General features: G+C 36.2%; 1 protein-coding gene and 1 pseudogene across 1 annotated transcript; both read left to right on the plus strand.

Moving 5' to 3' along the window:
• Window positions 1-7,074: 7,074 nt before the first annotated feature.
• LOC138857075 (zinc finger MYM-type protein 1-like) lies at window positions 7,075-11,639 on the plus strand (annotated as a pseudogene).
• A 2,915-nt stretch (window positions 11,640-14,554) lies between these two features.
• Window positions 14,555-17,076, plus strand: Or47b (Odorant receptor 47b). The gene is made up of 6 exons (XM_036367802.2): window positions 14,555-15,032; window positions 15,118-15,289; window positions 15,803-16,350; window positions 16,405-16,609; window positions 16,670-16,828; window positions 16,905-17,076. Exons 1-6 carry the CDS (start codon window positions 14,821-14,823, stop codon window positions 16,956-16,958), a joined length of 1,350 nt encoding a protein of 449 aa, XP_036223695.1. The 5' UTR covers window positions 14,555-14,820; the 3' UTR covers window positions 16,959-17,076.
• Window positions 17,077-18,879: the final 1,803 nt, after the last annotated feature.

Below are 18,879 nucleotides of genomic sequence, written 5' to 3' on the forward strand. Positions count from 1 at the left end.
ATTCTAACAACAGAAGTTCTCGAAACTTTACCACTATACACTGAGGTCTCTGGAAAGTGCGGTCTTTTTCTGTGAATATTGTTTGCGTTCTGAGTACAAAGTTGGCGGTTATGCTTCAGAGCCAGTCGCTGCAATGGTTCGCCCTCGGCACAGCATACGCAGCGCGGCGGCTGCGTTGTTGGTCATGTTTGAATAAGCAACGCAAGCTTTTTGCTTCGACATTTGTACTTGGCTTTGTTTTTGTTATTTAATGCGCCTCCATATACATAGAACACTGAAGCGCTGTCAGACAGAGCTGTGATTGGTAGGCCCTAAACTCCACACTGCGCGTAAGATAAACCATTGCTTTGCAAACAGTCAATATGTTAAAAGGCGGCCAATATTGATATTTTTGCGACCGTTTGAAAGGTCAACGAATCCGCCATTAATTGGTGCTGCTGTGGGCAGAGCATGAAAATTTAACAATTTAATACAATTTTAATTGCAGGGACCAAATACATCAAGTTATAATTGTCATAAATAAACAGTATCGTGCAAAACATATGGCACTGGGTTGTCTATTATATTAAAGCTATTTCAAATTTTGTAAGAAGTTTTCAGCTTAAGTTCTTTATTGTCACTTAAATGCTCACAAGTATTGCCAGCATAAACGCTACCATTACGACGCCGGCTTCAATTAAAAGCAGTTTTGAAGCTGGGCAAAACACAAAAATGCAACTAGCTAAAGCTGTTTGTGTGAAAAATCTTTGTGGTGGGCATTGATTATTATGCCAATTAACAAATATAATGCAAATAGTAATTTCAAATTTTTTAATTTTTTAATTTTTTATTTTTTTGCTCGCTTGAGTTAAATATGGTTTTATATGAAATGAAATAAACGACGAGAGTAGTAGTTGTTTGAATTATAAATGTTACGTCCAAAGTTATCAAATTGTTATGTAGTCATCTTTCTCGGTTTAATTTTGGATAAAACGAGAAACAGAGAATATCTGCACTGGCAAATTCCGATACAAATAACACCCGCCCATCTGCCTCGCGTGCTCAGAATGTAAACCGTTACATTTCAAAATGTCCATAATTGTTGTGAAGAACCATGATGGTCAACTGACCAGAACTATAACTATTGTTCCTATTTTAGAGCAAACACAAATAAAACTGAAAAATCCATATAGAAATTGACAGATGGAAAGTATCATAAAATCATATATACTTACCTGCGTTTATATGTATATAACATATATATTGTAGTATATATTGTTGCTTTTTCAAAGTGTATATACATAATGTATATTTGCTTCTGAGGCTGCCGTTAACACCTTATGTGATTGGATGCCGACAGTTCGACAGACTACAAATGCCGATCAGCACACATCGCGCAGACCGGAAGCCACAGTCCGCTGCATGGTTGTTGAAGTTCAGCGCACCAACAACATTTTCAATACGTCAACTGTCGCTCACACCTATGCTTTGTATGTTTGTGCAAATTATTCCACTACAATCGGAGGTCAACTGCCAGTTAGCAGCCATGTGCATACATAAAGCCTTTTGATATCTATAGAATTTTGAATTTTTTCCTAGTTTTTTAACAAGCCCCAACGCAAATAAATTTTGTGTTAATCAGTGATCCAGAAAGTTTATTGTAAATCAGTAATGCGGCAGAACGATATATAAAGAAGGCAATAATTATTTGAGAATGGAGATTTAAGAATGCTTAAACAGAAATTTCAACTAAATTGGGGACATTGTTTTTAAATTTTCAGTAAGCAAACAAACAATTATGTTCGAATTGAGAGCATGACCAATTATACCAGTAATTTTATAAAAACCACCTTCAACGAAATTTTTATTTGATATTAAACGCAAAAACGTGTGAGTGTTGAGGGACATTTTTTATCATTTTCACAAAGCATTGTGGGCTATTAAAGGTAAAATGAAATGATATGTGGGACGGCAGTCGAATGTGCGTAAATAATGCAGTGAAGTTATCAAACAGCTATCATAAATGGTTAGCTAAGTATATTACATGGTCCTTTACCATTGTTTATTTCCAAATTGAGCCCATTTTAATTATATGTTTCATACGCTTTCGAAAGGTAAAAGAAACCGTAGTTTCAATAGAGTGTGGTCTGTATATACACCCCTCCATTATACTTCGATGTTGTGTCGGAAAAGAAGAAAATGTAAATAGCTGCAAAGCGTTGTTTTAAATATAATGGCGGGGAGCCATAAGCTTCAGCGGTTGAAGCTTTCGTTTCCCCTACAAATTGAGCTTTCCTGCCACCAGTTACGCAGATTTATAGTACATATTTACAAATCACTACCAATAAACGGCAACTGTTGCATTTGCACAGTCCCGTCAAGACTTTGAAATAAGTTACTAAAGTAACCGATTGATTGTTGAAATAGTAACAATGAATTTGTGGTTCCTTACCACAGAACGAATGCGGTTTTAAGGCTCGTTACTCATGACAGCCAACCGAAAAATGCTAGCGAAATTATTGAAAGTGAAGACGAGAAGATTTCAAGTCGAAATTGGAAAGTCCTGAAACCGTATCGCCAAATCTATTTAGAAGCCACATTTAACCCTTTCCATTAAATTTGCTCAAATTTAAAAGTTTCTTATATGCAATCTTTTTGTGGTCTTTTCTTCTAATTTTGTGCGGGAGTTTGCAGAGATGCTGCTTTCTTGCATACTAATGTTCGTTTTATTGCTTTTATTGCTTATAGCCATGGCTAAGGTAATCACTCATACTTATATGGGTTGCAGCACGAAGCTTTTCATTTAGTAGCAAGTGTTGTTATTGCCAATCGTAAATATTGTAAATGGCGTTAGATGTTGGCATACGTGATAGCTATTGTTGTTGCGTTCTCAGCCAATTATCATAGCTTCTCATCGTTCACCTTCACCTTGTGGCATTGCTTTTCTCGATGGTTGCGGGTTTTACGTCTGCGAGTTGTTTCCGTTATCACTTTTGCTACAATACATCAATACACTAGTTCACTATTTCCCATATCGCTAAGCTGATGATCAGAGATAGCTGATCCGCAGGCGTTCCAAGCGGTGATACGAGTCCATCGTCCATCGTGTTCTTTTTTATTCGTTGTTTTCTAAATGTACACAGTGCGAAATATACTTTAAATATACTGTAATTTTTTTTTAATTTGAAAACGTTATATGAATATTCAATTTTTGCTTACCCTTAAAATTTTACAGTAAAAAAAAGAAATGCGTATGAAATAAGATGTTATTTAATAAAAAATATACATGGAACCTTTGGATTCGCAGTGGTAAAATTAGTTTGTAAAGTCTTAATTCAAATTTCCCACTTAAACATGCGTTACTATGCAAACAGCTATGTGGTGATTTGTGTGGACTTCATTGGAGAATTCGAAATGTAGTTTTCTTTCTTCTTTACATACATATGTTTCTCACTATCACCGCAAATGTCAAATCGAACAAATTGTAGTTATATTTGTGTGAACAAAAAACATAATAATTTCTACTTTATGGAGCGACTGTTAACTGAAATGTCAAGGTATTATTTCTCAAATCTATTGCTATTAAGTCGGGATATTTGTTTCATGTTAAGTTTGGTATCTGCAATAACTTTTTTCGAAATATTCTATATAAATAGGTCTATATAAGTTTTATCAGTTTCTATTATTATATATTGTAAGTACATGCCATCAAAAGTAGAACTTCTAAGTTCCCGATGTTTCAGGAACGACCCTTGTTGTTGCTGTGCATTTTTCTTATTTGTTAATACCCAGCGTAATATACAATAGCATGCAACATGCAAAAAAGAGAATGTTGCCTCGCGACTTCGATAAAAATTGGCGTGCGTGTGCACACATTTTTGCATAATACCGTTGAATGTTTAAGTATTGAATAAGGAGTACATAAGCGAAAGAAAGAACTAGAAAATTATTGTGTACGCTAGAGTGGATGTGCATACAAGTGAATTGAAGGTGCCGCTTACGAAAGTGGCTGGAAACGGTTGATTGGGCTCATATATGGATGTACAGAAGAATGCTTGTGTATGTAAATTTGTGTAATATTAGTTTTAAGGTTGCCAACAAACTGTTATCGTACGGTGTTGGCGATCAAAAAAAGCTGTTTTCAGCTTAACGTCGAACGGAAAGCGCTGACCATCTCAGCCGCACAACCACAGTAATCAAGTGGCATCAACAACAACCGTTGCCGTACCACAAAACCTGTGCCATTAGTAACATTTTGCTGAACGGGGGGATTTGGGAGACTTTTGTGTATGTACATGGCGAAAAGGGGAAAGGGGTAAAATATGAATATAAACCAATACATATGTACATACATCCATCTACATATGCCCTGCAGTAAATACGACTAGCTCTGAACTAGGAAGGAACTAAGTAGCTCTTTTAACGACAGTACCAGTTTTAGCTTAATAAAGGGTGATTCATTTCGAGGTTCTCTACTATTGTAAAGAAAAAACATTGACTAAACGTGAAATTATCTGCTCACCGAAGTGTTCCCTCAATAAATCCATTGATTGATGCGATATGTGGGAATTGGGGCCGTCTTGTTGAAACTAAATTTCGCCGATATCACAAACTTCAATTCCAAGCATCAAATAGTCGGTTATCATGGCGCGATAACAGTCGCCATTGACGGTTACTTCTTACCGGCATCATTTTTGAAGAAATATGAACCGATGGCCCCCCGGCCCACAAACCACACCAAACCGGAAATTTTGCTTGTTTACATACCCATTGAGTCTGAAATAGGCTTCTTCGCTGAACAAAATTTGTATCGAAAACGTCGAATCTTGGGAAGGTCGAGCGGCTTCAATTGTTGCGCAAACTGTTTTTTTTACGCTTTCAATTTAAGATCTCGACGTAAAATGCGCCAAGTCGTTCCATACGTCAGTTCGAGTAGCTGCGAACGGCACCGAATCGACTCTCCGCGGTCTTCGCGTACACTCTCAGCTACGGCCGCTATATTTTCTTCACTGCGTGCTGGACGTGGTCTATTCGGTCGAATATTATCCAATAATGAATGCTGGGCCTCAAAATGGGTGATTTTGTTGCGAATAGTACGCTTAGTAAGCCGCTTATGTTGACCATAAGTTGATCGAAGCGTAAACGTTGTTCAGACGTTAGTCTTTCCACAATAAAATGCCAAACAATACTGAACAAAAATAACATGACAGCTTGACGCGATTCGCGCGTGATCTGTCAAAAAGAGGCTGTTGAAAAAAGAACCTCTACGTGGATCACCCGTTACCTCAGCAATACTTTAAATTGTCCACTTTTACACGGAGATGTCGGTTCCACGGTGGACAGTCGTAGGATAGTACCATTTCGAAGCGTTCTACGGTAGGTTTCTCTAATACATCTTTCATGTAGTTCTAAGTCAGTCGGCAAAAAGATAAAAAAACATTACTTGAAATAAAATACAGCTGTGTATATTGATAAACAAATATAAATATTTTACTATTTCTTTATTTATTATGAGGGCGATTGTCGATAATTAACACCAGCACCGATACATTGAACTGTCTTTGAGTTGTATTCTAAATCAACCGGTTCTAAACCATACGCGAAATGATTGGTGCAGAACTATATTTTTTTGGACCGGTTCTTAATATTACTTCAGGGTGTATACTCGTACTCATTGGATGCACGGGAATGGGTATTTGTACGTGCGCATGAGATATGCAAACCGATTGAATATGGTTGTTACAGACTTAATGGCTATTGAGATTTTTCGTCAAACAAGTTGCGCTTTTTAATTTTCCTGCATCTTACTTTGATGGAAATAAATTGAAGTTATCATTATGTGGCTATTTGGATCCTAAAGGGTGTTTTACGTGCATATGCATATGCTTAATTATAGAAGTAATTAAAGGTTGTCGTTGCAATTACATTCTTACGTTGTGTATTTACATACCTCTAAGTAGATTACCTAGTATTTATTCTCATATCCTCAAATCTACTGAAATATTTGTAAATAGAAATGTACTTGTATTTTTGAGTGACATATTAGATCATCACCGAAGTTGATGTATTAAAAAATTTGTGTGTATGTGGATATAACAACTAATAGACTAATAATGTGCTTTTATAAAAAGCAAACGAAGCGAATAGCACAATACTGCACGCAATAAACGAATACTTGTATTTATATATACTAAATTGTAGAAATACGCGTATTTCATAAGATTCAGCAATTAGACAATTTAAAGGGCATTGAACTTTCAATACTTTACGATCAGTGAGTTTTAAGTCGCGAATTAAATTTATAGGAAAATTGGAATGTTGACGCTCTTGTCAAGAGTAATACATCATTTGTTCTCCTCATGTAAGTTATTTTAAAATTCCCGTTTCAAAAAAACGGAACCTCATTCCTTATTAGATCTAACTATTTAGAAGACTGCGCTGCTGAATCACTCTTCATATAAGCTTACTTTTTGAAGCTATATATTCACTTGTATATTTGAGGCAACCATAAAAACGGGCACAAACACAGCACAAATCAAACTCTGCAAAACTGGTAATTCCACTCACCTAGTCGATTTGTGTCAGGTCCGCTTTGGTTATCATACTCATGCCTCCTGTGACTTCGATAATACTCAGAAATCAGCGATGAAAATCTAAATTTGCGTATCTCGCGATCCAACATCAGCTCTTAATCACTCCATCTTAAGCCAGACTAACACCAACGGCCGTGCCGTTCATGTGGTACTTGTTTTTTAACACTTTGGCACGTGCATCTATTTTTTACACTTTATGGTTATATATGTACATATACATTCTTACAGTTAACCTTACCTACCACTGCAATACAGGTTGCATACGAAAAAAAATTCACGCAAGTCACCTGCAACACTTTAATACCTTAAAATTGTAATGATAATTCAACAATAAGTAAGAAATCTGGACTACGTAGTCCGTGATGTGATATACCATATTACTGCAGTGCGTATTTGCAAGTATATGGCGACTGTGAATGCAGAATAGCAGCGCAATACGCCAATTTTGCAACATACTATTGTCGGTAATTTACGACGCGTATGAGGCGTTGTTTGGCACGCAATGTTCACATCGGTTTTGCGGCCCGCACTTGCCGAACTTAAGAACGATCACGATAAATCGCTTTGGACAGGTGAATAAGATCAGCGGTACTGGTTTTTTTGTCGCCAGTGTCCAATGAGGAGTGTGGGCTGTGGTCGAGCGGCTTTCTGACAGCTTTGGCGCGTGCGACCAACTTGTGATTCCTGCTCAGCTCCCATCAGCAAAAAATATCATGGAGACCCGTAATATTTGTTCGTAGCGAGTGTCGGTGATAAGCAAGCCTGCTGGCTGATGATTGCGTTTGCGTTCGTCGATTGAGCTTACGCGTTGAAGTATGAATATGTAATATGTTATCTGTATATTTAATATTTTTACTGCTCGTAAATTGCCTTTTATGATCGGCGCTGATGTATGTTAACAGTAATTTTTTAGTGCAGTTAATATTAATGCTTTTCCTTTGGCAACAAAAGCCTCAAACACCCGTTCATGCCACATTAAGACGAACTATTAATTTATACACATAATTTTCTTTACCCAATTTTCACACCAAACCGGAACATCTTTTGTAATTATACTCTTGCAACATGTTACACAGAGTATAATAGTTTTGTTCACCTTACGGTTGTTTGTACCACCTACAACTAATCGAGATATATATAGGGTTACATATATTATATATAAATGATCAGGATGCCGAAACGAGTTGAAATCCGGGTGACTATCTGCCCGTCCGTCTGTTTGTGCACACGATAACTTGAGTAAAAATTAAGATATATTGATGAAAATTGGTACCCATATACCTTGGTAACCAAGGGCGGTTGTTGGTATTGAGACGCCAATCAACTTAATCAACTTAACTTGCTGAGAATAAGTGATTTTTTCACCTCTTCAAACTCTGTGAAAATGGATAAAATAGAATAGAAAAAATAATAACCACTCCCACTCCCCTGAAAACTACTAAAATTAGTATAACTCCCTAAATAAATAACCCACAAGCATTAAATGGACACTCAATAAAGGATGGTAGAGAAGGGCTTTTTAGGATCTGTGAAAATAGGACAAGGGGCGCGGCGCCGCCCACCTTTAGGTGAAATCCTATATCTCAGGAACTACTCGACTGATTTCAACCAAATTTGATGTGTGAGGATACCCAAATATTCCACTCCTAATTCACATATAGCAAACTATTAAATTCCATCTGATTCTTTCCCTTTACATTATACAAATCAAACATCAATCAAGTTATCAGAATAAAACTGTGCACAAATTGTACCCTCAAGGTATCTCATCTTACATCCAAAAAAAAAAATGGTAAAAACTGGTCAACACTTCCCTTAGTCCCCATATATCGTACCTAAAATAAATATTTTCGAACCTCTGGTTCACTTTATACCGCATCTATCGGTTTCTAATAACAGAAGAGGATACTTCTCTTAAATAAATGAAATCATGGCGATACTTTCTTTAGTTTGATATAAAGTTTTGCCAAAACCTGAAGGTGTTCCTCCGCCTTTGTTCCTTGCAAGTTGCAAGAGTATGAAATGTTTGGTTACACTCAAATTTAGCGCTTCCTTACATATAAATATGATGAGTAATGAAAATATATATTGTTTTATGCTCGCATAAGCATAGACCAGTTCCTAGCCCCAGCTTTCCTCGGACTAAAACTATTCAAGCCCCACATACTGAATATGTGGACCCCAGTTCCAATTGCGAACTTTTTATTGAAAATATCGATCAATCTGTGAGATATATTATAGAAATTCGTAGAGAATTCTTTTCTGATAATAATAATATGCATGTATGTCAAAAATAGGTTTAATCGAATCAATACTGCTCTTAGCCCCCATACACCTAATATAAAATATTCGAACTTCCGAATGATTTTATACCGCATATATCGGCCATTATATCCTAATAAAATTGAGAGAGCGTGTTTTTCTAATAAAGGTGCAGTTTTATGTCTAAAATGGATAGAATCGGGTGAAAACTTACCCTAGATCCCATAAATATCACAATTTTCAAACATCTAGTTGACTTTACTCCTTATACAAAGTGCGTTCCAAAGTAAACAGTAAAAAAGTAACAAAGTAAACTCTAGTAGCGCCATCTATATGTCGACTAGTGCGTTAGATTCTGCTATCCTTTATCGACTTCCAGTAAAAATTTCATGACATTTCAGCTATTGGAAGTGAAGTTATTCTGTTTTAAGTGTCAGTATGTTTTTGTCATCGGTGCGAAAATGAGCTTCGAATAAAGAGCCAACATTAAATTTTGTTTTTAAATTGGTAAAACTTTTACCGAAACGTTTCAATTAATGATTGCCTATCCCGTAACAGAGTCCACGAGTAGTTTCAACGTTTTCAAAGTGGTCGTGAGTACATAAATGATAAATGAGCCGAAACCCAAAAAATCGCGCCTGGAGAAGTCAAAAGTACCGATAATGCTGATTTGTTTTTATGATTCCAAGGGTATTGTCCACAAAGAATATGTTCCACCTGGCCAAAACGTTAATGCGGTATTCTACCTTGGAGTTTGGAAGCGTTTGGTGCGCCGTATTCGCCCGAATATCGCGAAGGTTGAAGTTGGCGTTTGTTGCACGATAATGCGCCGTCTCATCGATCCACGCTTGTGGCCAATACCGTCTTTACCATAAGGGCACACGGGGCCCATGCCCAGGGCCTCTTTTCTTAGGGGGGCCCCGAAGGACATACAATTTTTCTCACACATTTATTCTCAAAACATTTTTGTCGGACACATTACTTTTTTTCGCAAATTAGTAACCCTATAAGAAGGCTTATACACTATACACAGATACTGTGGGCATATACTACGCCATTATATCAATGAGTGCGGCTATTCCTACTGTACAAATTGATAATATTTTCGAACGCATCCTACCTAATTTACTAAGAACACCATCCAGCGATCACTCACGCAATCACTCCGATTCAAAAGTCAAGCTGAACCGTCTAAACAAGGCCTAACATAAATATCGACATTGTCTATGGTCGGGGAATCCCCGAATGATGTATTAATTATATTTAAAATTTAGTAAGATAAACAAAAGTTTCGATTAGTTCGTTTGTGGTTCGTTAAAACATTATTTCATTATGTCGAAAAGAACATATTTAAGTGGTTCACAAAAAAGAAAAAAAAATACAGCTCAAAAAGAAATAACAGAAAAACTTCCAAAGCTCACTTCGTTTTTTACGGCGGAAGAAACAAATAAGCCGAGAGATTATTCATTCTCATCACCGCTAGACAAAAGTAGTACCTCTGAAAGTTACCAGGAAAAAGAGGTTACGTGTCACGGAAATGACAATCACACATCAGATGCTAAACCATCGACTTCAACCTACTGTGAATTAATAACTGCAAGCTTAGAGAATGTATCTGTGTCTGTGTCTCCTGATCCTGGTACTTACTGTGACGACATTTTACCGGAAAAAGTCCGCGATATTTGGATTCGAAAAGGGCCAGAGTTTTTCCAAAATATAAAAAGTGACTTCTCCGAAACTTCTACTAGTTTTCCTGATTCAAATGGTAAAACAAAAACAAGATGCTTGACAAAAAATATTTGTATTCGTAAATTGACGAATGGTGAGTCTTTAGAAAGAAAATGGCTTCTTTATTCACCAGCAAAGAAATCTGTATACTGTTATTGCTGCCGTCTATTTAATGCCACTACCGGCGCTGGACATAATTTAAGTTCTCCTAATGGATATAAAGATTGGAAGCATATAAGTAACTTATTGATAGAGCATGAGAACAGTTTACAGCACAGGGAATTTATGATGAATTATGTTGCAAAAATGAAAACTACTGGACGAATTGATACAGAGCTGCTGTACCAATATAATAAAGAAATTAACTATTGGAAGAATGTACTTAAGAGGATTGTTGCAGTAGTGACATTTTTGGCTTCAAGAGGTCTTGCTTTTCGTGGTGATAATGAGACATTAGGATCGCAAAATAATGGGAATTATTTGGGATGCTTAGAACTGATTAGTGAGTTTGATCCTTTTCTTGCTGATCACATACAAAACTGCGGAAATCGTGGAACAGGAAGTACATCATATTTATCGGCAAATATTTGTAATGAATTTATTAATTTAATGGGACAGCAAGTTTTGAAAACCATTGTCAAAGAACTTAAAACAGCAAAGTACTACTCTATTAGCGTAGATTCTACACCAGATCTGTCCCACGTTGACCAACTGACTTTCATAGTTAGATACGTTAAAGACGGACAGCCTATTGAGAGATTTTTGCAATTTTTGCCTATGGATGAACATAATGCGCAATATATAGCAGATACCATTTTAACCTTTTTTGAAAGCCTTGATATTTCTATAAAAGATTGTCGCGGGCAGAGCTATGACAATGCGTCAAATATGTCTGGAAAGTACTCTGGTGTTCAGTCAAGAATAAAAGAAGTTTGCGAATTTGCGATTTACGTTCCATGTGCGGCACATTCGCTGAATTTAGTGGGTGTTCAGGCTGTTGAGTGTGTTACTGAAGCAGTAACATTCTTTCAATTTGTACAAAACTTGTTTAATTTTTTTTCGGCTTCGACAAATTGATGGAAAATTTTGACAGAGCATTTAGGTGCAAGTACAGTCTTGAAGTCTCTTTCAGAAACTAGATGGTCTGCACGTGCCAACGCTATTAATGCTTTGCAAAATGGTTATTTAAATATTTCTGAAGCATTGTGTTCAATCGCAAGTGACATTATTCAACCAGGAGACACTAGAAAGGAAGCCCAAAGCCTAGCAAAAAATATGGAAAAGTTTGAGACTGCTCTTCTAACGGAAATATGGAATGATCTTTTGGGAATTATGAATAAAACAAGTCTAAGTTTACAGAATAGAACTATGACCATGGACGTTGTAACGAAACTTTACGAGTCTCTGATCAGATATGCCAATACCGCACGCGATAATTTTGATCAGTACGAAACGGTTGCTAAAGAAAAAAATCCATATGCTGACTACAAAGACACATTTGAAAGAAAAAGAATGCGCAGCACACACATTACTTTTTTTGAAGGATCATCAGAGATGGCACAGTTGAGAGGTACAGAAAAGTTTCGTGTAGATACTTTCATTCCCATAATTGACACATTAATTACTCATTTAAAAAAACGTTCTGCAGCATACCAAGAAATTGATAGTCGATTTAGTTTTCTTTGTCAGTTAACAATAATAGAATCTGATGAGTTGACCAAAAAAATGCAAAGAATTTGCAAAATATTATCATGAAGACATAAATGCAGATGAGTTCAAAACAGAATGTTTTCATTTAAGTCAATATTTAAAAAACATAGCAAAGCAATCGGCGGATTTAAATATCTCAAATTTACATAACTTAATAAAAGCAGATAAATTGGAAGAAACTTTTCCAAACATAGAAATTGCTACAAGAATATTCCTTTGCTTGATGGTTACTAATTGCAGTGGAGAGCGGTCATTTTCGCAGCTTAAAAGAATAAAAAATGAATTGCGAACAACAATGTTACAAGAACGACTAAGTAATTTGTTAATTATGTCCATTGAAAGTGATATCCTTCACAACATTGACTTTAATGATATAATAGAAGATTTTGCTCAACAGAAATCCCGAAAGAAACCAATATCGTAATCAGAACCAAAAGACAGCAGCATTCGAATATCATTAATGACATAATATTTATAACATCATACTTTATTTGATTTTCTATAATTTAATAAATGATTAAACTTATTTTTAAAATGTTAGTATAATTAGCGTTTTTTACTTCCCAAAAGGGCCTCCAATTCTGATGTGCCCAAGGGCCCCAGCTTAGTTTAATACGGCACTGCTTGTGGCCGATTATTTGACCAAAAATCACATTTTAACAATCAATCACTCCCCGTATTCACCTGATATGGCACCGTGCGACTTCTACCTTTTCGGAAAAATGCATTTGCCGATGAAAGGAAAGCGTTATGCAGACGTGGAGGCCATTCAAAAGGCTTGCACCGGCATACTGGCGGCCATACCGGGCAACGAGCTAAAACACTCGTTCGACATGCTTTTGGATCGTGCAAAAAGCTGTATTAAAGCAGAAGGAGACTATTTTAAATAAAATTAATTGATTTTGCCGATAAAACCATTTTTTCTGTCTTTTTTTTTTAAAGTCCTGTTTGCTTTGGAACGCACCTTGTATATTGGTGATGGTATGTGAGGTACCTTAATGAAATTCAAAGAGCATCTTTTTCTATTAATGATATGTAGTAGATAGATAAAATCGGGTCAATGATACCCCTATCTCCCATATATATACTTTATACCGTATATTGGTCCCTATAGTTTAATGCCGAAAATACATATGTGAAATTGGTCCACAAATCACCCAAACTCCCATATACCACATATAATGATTTTCGTCTTATTTCGGCGGCTTTGAGCCTTGCTAAAGAGTAAAAAATTTTCGATTACATCCGAACTAAGTCCTTCCTTATTTGTTTTTTTGTCTATTTGATCAATTCAATTTCAATATTATGATGGGCGTTTCGCTGACACATTGTGTTTCAAATATAACACCATTTTCCTAGCTTTTAAAGATTTTCCCTAATCGTCGTTAAAGCTTTGTTGTGCCCTACACAGCAATTACCTTAGAGTACAAAACAATCATACTGTTTTACCATAACACTATTCCATTTGTCTAATATAAGAGCACTTAAAATTCTTCATAATCATTACAGCCTATAATTCTATAATAGTACGTTTGCTAATATTTCCTTGAAAATAAATACTTTTTGTATTTCATTCGCTTAAATACTGAAATGTAATAACAATGGAAGTACTTACTATATGCATAAATACTACAGATACATACATATGTATAACTAGGTCCAACAATGTTTTGAACGCTTATCATGTCAGCGAAATAAATACTAGTTACGTGATGGCATAATAATTGAAGACGTTTAATTTTCGAAGAATGTAATTCTGCGATGTGGTTACAGACAATTACCCTGAGACAAAGCCAGAGCTTAAGTAAAGACATAGAGAAAATGTTCTTTAAAAGCAGAGATCATTCGTCCCAGCCCCAAAAAGAATACCTAAAAATGGGAGAAGTTTTCAATAGCTTACACCTCTCTTTACATTTGAAAACTATAAAATATAGCTGATATGTATAATCAGCCTATCAAAAGTCGAAAATAGCAATCTTACAATCTTCTTCAAGATGAAACATTTTAAGAAACGAGATGTGACGACGTGAGAGATTGTTGTAAAACGCGGTTTACTTTCAATTATATACACGTACAGGTAGGTCTATAAACTTCTTTAATAAAATTTCAATCACAATTTACATGCAACTCCTCTGGCAAATATCAGTTCACTGACTAGTTCAGCTGCGTAGTGGTCACCTCCTATGCTCATTATGAATTCAGTGCTGAAACTGCAGGTGTACATTCGACTAATTGACATGTAATGTTCGGCATGTGGCATGCGGCACGCGGCATGCAGCGAAATATTTATGCTAATTTATGGTCGTTACCGTAGTAAATTACGCATGGCAAATGCAAGCGATGATTCCTTTAGAAAGCGGTATAAAAAGCGAATAAACAATCAGGATGAACCTGTTGGTTAGGGTACATATATGCGTATATGTGTTGTGGCGGATATTCGCTCGTCTACTTAGGTAAAACATTTGGGTCGATTAGTAAATCGCCACCGCCAACTGACCACCGCAAAGTGTTTTATTAACTGCTGATAACAGCCGCAAGCGTATTCACGATGATCTCGCTCTTAAGCAAAGCAACCATCAGCAACACCATTTCCAGTCATAATTCTTATCTGATCAATAACAGCTATACTCATTTACAACACACCTCAAGCAAGTTACAGACCATTTTGGCGCCATACCGTGTGTTGAAGGAGATGTTACGGTTTGGTGAAGCGGTTCATCCTCCTCATACTTGTTTGTTTTATTTTCGATCTTATATGCGGTAAGAACTGAGAACTGGAAGTGGAAGAGCTCTGCAGGAAATGGCAGCTGTCTAATTGTTTCTATTCGTTCACATTTTTTTGCAGACTACTTGGACTTTGGCCAGCGGCGCGCGCTACGGAGAACCAATTGTACTATTTCTATAATCTACTGCTTATGATGCTTTTTAGCTTCTTTATGGCAACAATCATTTGCGATCTATATGAGGCTAGCAGTGACTTTGTTTTGTTGGGAGAGGATTTGGTGGTGGTTCTGGGTGTAAGTATGTACATACATACGTGTATAATATTGAGCTACTTTACTTTAGTTGCTTTTACATGCGATACTAAGTTGCTCCACGTAAGCAATTCAAATTTCATAATGCGCAATATTCACATTAAATTTTCAATACCAATAAACTCATTTTGAAGGGCGATACTATATAAAGATCCAGTGAAATTTTGGCAATGAAAACTTGCCAAAATGTGTTGTAGATCTACGAGAAATGTGGTAATGTGACAACAATAGTCGTTTATACATGACACCGCAGTTGATAGAGCGAGTTTTGCAGTGTTGGAAGAGTCGGGAGTTTTTCATTAGTACAAGTATATCCTAGGACGTTAATGTTTCGTTGAATACAGATTACGAAGGTGTTTAGAAGCTAGTAAATACATACGTGATGTACGATGCACGCCATTCGAATCGCGACATCATTCCATCTCAACCGTTATTACCTGATGCAACTTCCGACTGTCCATAAGCGGAAACTATCAATTTAATTTATATTTTCAGCTTTACTTGATATTTTTCAAAATGATACTCTTCCGCATGGGAAATATTGACACCGATATTATAATTAATGAATTCGAAGCCCTTCATATTAAACATGCTAGTGGATTACGTGACGGCCCCCGAAATCGGCGGATCCTTCAATGGCAAAGAAGCTTCTTTATCGGTGACATGTGTTTATTCTCTGGTTTTTACATCCTCAGCCTATTCCTTTTTGCAGCTATGAGCCTACAACCGCTGCTCTCACAACAAACACTTCCTTTTCGATGTAAATTCCCATTTGGATTAAATAATCCGGATGAACATCCAATGGCTTTTGTCTGCGTTTACTTTTTTCAATGTTTTTGCACACTATACATGTTGGTGGCCGTTGTAGTGATGGATTCTCTAGGTGGCAACTCGTTTAATCAGACAACATTGAATTTACGAATATTGTGCGAAAATATTAGGCATTTAGGAAACGGTGCAACCGGTGATTGCAGCTCAACATCCGAAGTAGTTGTATGGAGAGAGTTAAGAGAGACGGTTGAATTCCATCAAAAAATTATTGGGTATGTTCTAATCATTAGTGCAGGCTCTAAATATTTGTTATATATCTGTTTCAGTATAATGAATCGTATCAATCAGACGTTTTATTGGAACTATGTTTCGCAAATGGGCGCCAGCACTTTTATGATATGCCTCACGGCGTTTGAAGCTCTGTTGGCGCAGGATAAGCCAATGGTCGCAATGAAATTTCAGACATACATGTTTTCCGCCTTTATGCAGCTATTATACTGGTGCTGGATGGGTAATAGGACGTATTACGATGTAAGTTTAATTGAAGTTATTACAGAAACTAAATTTTTATCTTAATATATATATGGTTAGTCCATGGAAGTGGCAACTGCGGCCTACGAGGTACGTACATGGTATGAGCATTCACCACTTCTGCAGCGACAATTAATGTTCATTATTAAACGTGCTCAGAGACCTTTAGAGTTCCGTGCAAAACCTCTTTTTGGTTTCACATTCGCGTCATTTACTAGCGTAAGAAGAGCTCGAACGATATTATATAATATACGTAATATATAACTGTAACATTAATATCTGTAAATACTTTCAGATCCTGAGCACATCATATTCTTACTTTGCTTTGCTGCGCACGATGAGTGATTGAAGAATATGTTCTAAATGCAATTCATATGAAAGAAGCAAAATAATATATAAAGTTGTAACAAATGCAGAGTCTATAATATAAAGTCCAAAATAATCCAATTATATAAAGTCTCTTGCAACAAAAGTAAACAATTTCTATCAGTGTCTCACAGCTTAAAGGCAACGGAATATCTCTATTTTCTATTTCTATGCCTTTCTAAAAGGCTTAATGTGTATATCTTACAAACTACTAAAGCTATTTCAATCAAACTTGCTGAGATGGCGTCTTCTTCATTCACTTGAAAATGAGTTAAATCAGATGATCACGTCCAAAAATATCGGTAAATCTAACACTCTGAGTAAATCTCACACTTAAAATTCTGAGATAAAATTCAGAGAGAATGTTTTCCTGATAATACTGTGCCCTTTTAAAATGGGTTAAACTGAGTCATTATTTCCCATAGCCCCAATATACATAATATAATTTTCGAACTTCCGGTTAAATTTGTACCATATGCTAATACGAGTATATCGAACAATATGAAAGTTGTCTTAGCAAAATCAAATGAACGTATAATACTGGAATTCATCCCGTATATGTCGGTCAGTGTTTTACCTATAGTCAAAAAGTTGTTTGAAAAGAGGTCTTTGAGTATACTTGAGTACTGACATAAGTTAATGCACTCAGTTGAGAACTTCCTTTAGCTCTAATATACGCGAGATAGTGATTTCCATCCATTTTGACTTTCCATCTGATTTTAAACCATTTATGTCTATATATATATATCTAATATAATAACTTCCAATTATTTGGTTGGTTTTTTCTTCACATTGCTAATCTATTAAATTTAGCCCCTTTGGTTAGGCTTATAACACATGTATCTTATTTGAGTTATTTAGCTTGAATGAAGCTAAGAGAATCTCCATAAATTAATAATATCCCACTTGATGTAATCCATTCACGAGTTCGTTCAATAATGAACATTGATCTTTCGTCACATTTTTACCATATACTCTTGCAACATGTTGCTACAGAGTATAATAGTTTTGTTCACCCAACGATATAAATGTATATACTTGTATATATAAATGATCAGGGTGACGAGACGAGCTGAATTCCGAATGACTGCCTGTCTGTCCGTCCGTGAAAGCGATAACTTGAGTAAAAATTGAGATATCTTAGTACACATATTCCTTTTCGAATCGAATTATCGCCACACCCACAAGGCGCCATTAATTGAAAGCATATAAAGTACTATAACTAAGTTCCACAATAAGATACAAGGCTATTATTTGGTACAACGAACTGCATTAGTGAAGGGCACCTATGGTTGAAATTTTTTTAAAGTGGTCGTTGCCCTGCCCTCTAATAAGTTTAATGTATCTTATTTAATCTCCTAAGCCATTCAAGCTATAATAACCAAATTCGCTCAGGGCAAATCTTTTGGCTTCGCTATCCACCCTGTGAAAATGGTTTAAATCGGATAATAACCCCGCCCACTCCCTTTATAACGGTTTGGTTAAAAACTACCAAAAATTCCGATGTGACACTGAACTTTACATCCATGATAGTGCAAGAAGGTCTTATACGAGGTCTTATATTTGGACGATGGACGTGCCACGCCCCATATCTCGAGACTTACTTGACAATGCTACATTACAGTACGAAAATGGGCGAAATCAGACCAAAGCTACGCCTACTTCTCATATAGCACAATTTGAAATTCCATCTATTTCTCTCACTTTCCAGTATAATAATCAGGAACCAATCAATGTAGCTGGATAAAATGGAATAGTCAATGAGGTGTGCCACCTTATCATTAAAAGTCTGGCCAAAACTATTCAAGCCCACAGATACCGAATATGTGGACCCAAAATATCGGTCAACATGTCAGATATATTATTGGAATTCGAGAAGAGTTTTCACAGGCCTTGATCCTCGA

Source organism: Bactrocera oleae, chromosome 4 (assembly GCF_042242935.1).
Source record: "Bactrocera oleae isolate idBacOlea1 chromosome 4, idBacOlea1, whole genome shotgun sequence".
Lineage (NCBI taxonomy): Eukaryota > Metazoa > Arthropoda > Insecta > Diptera > Tephritidae > Bactrocera > Bactrocera oleae.

Bases quoted from the DNA above. Each gene is read 5' to 3' on its own strand.
- Or47b (XM_036367802.2), top strand. From the start codon at position 14,821: ATGATCTCGCTCTTAAGCAAAGCAACCATCAGCAACACCATTTCCAGT. The intron at 15,290-15,802 runs GTAAGTATGTAC...TTATATTTTCAG, and splicing joins ATTTGGTGGTGGTTCTGGGT to CTTTACTTGATATTTTTCAA. The intron at 16,351-16,404 runs GTATGTTCTAAT...TATCTGTTTCAG, and splicing joins TTCCATCAAAAAATTATTGG to TATAATGAATCGTATCAATC.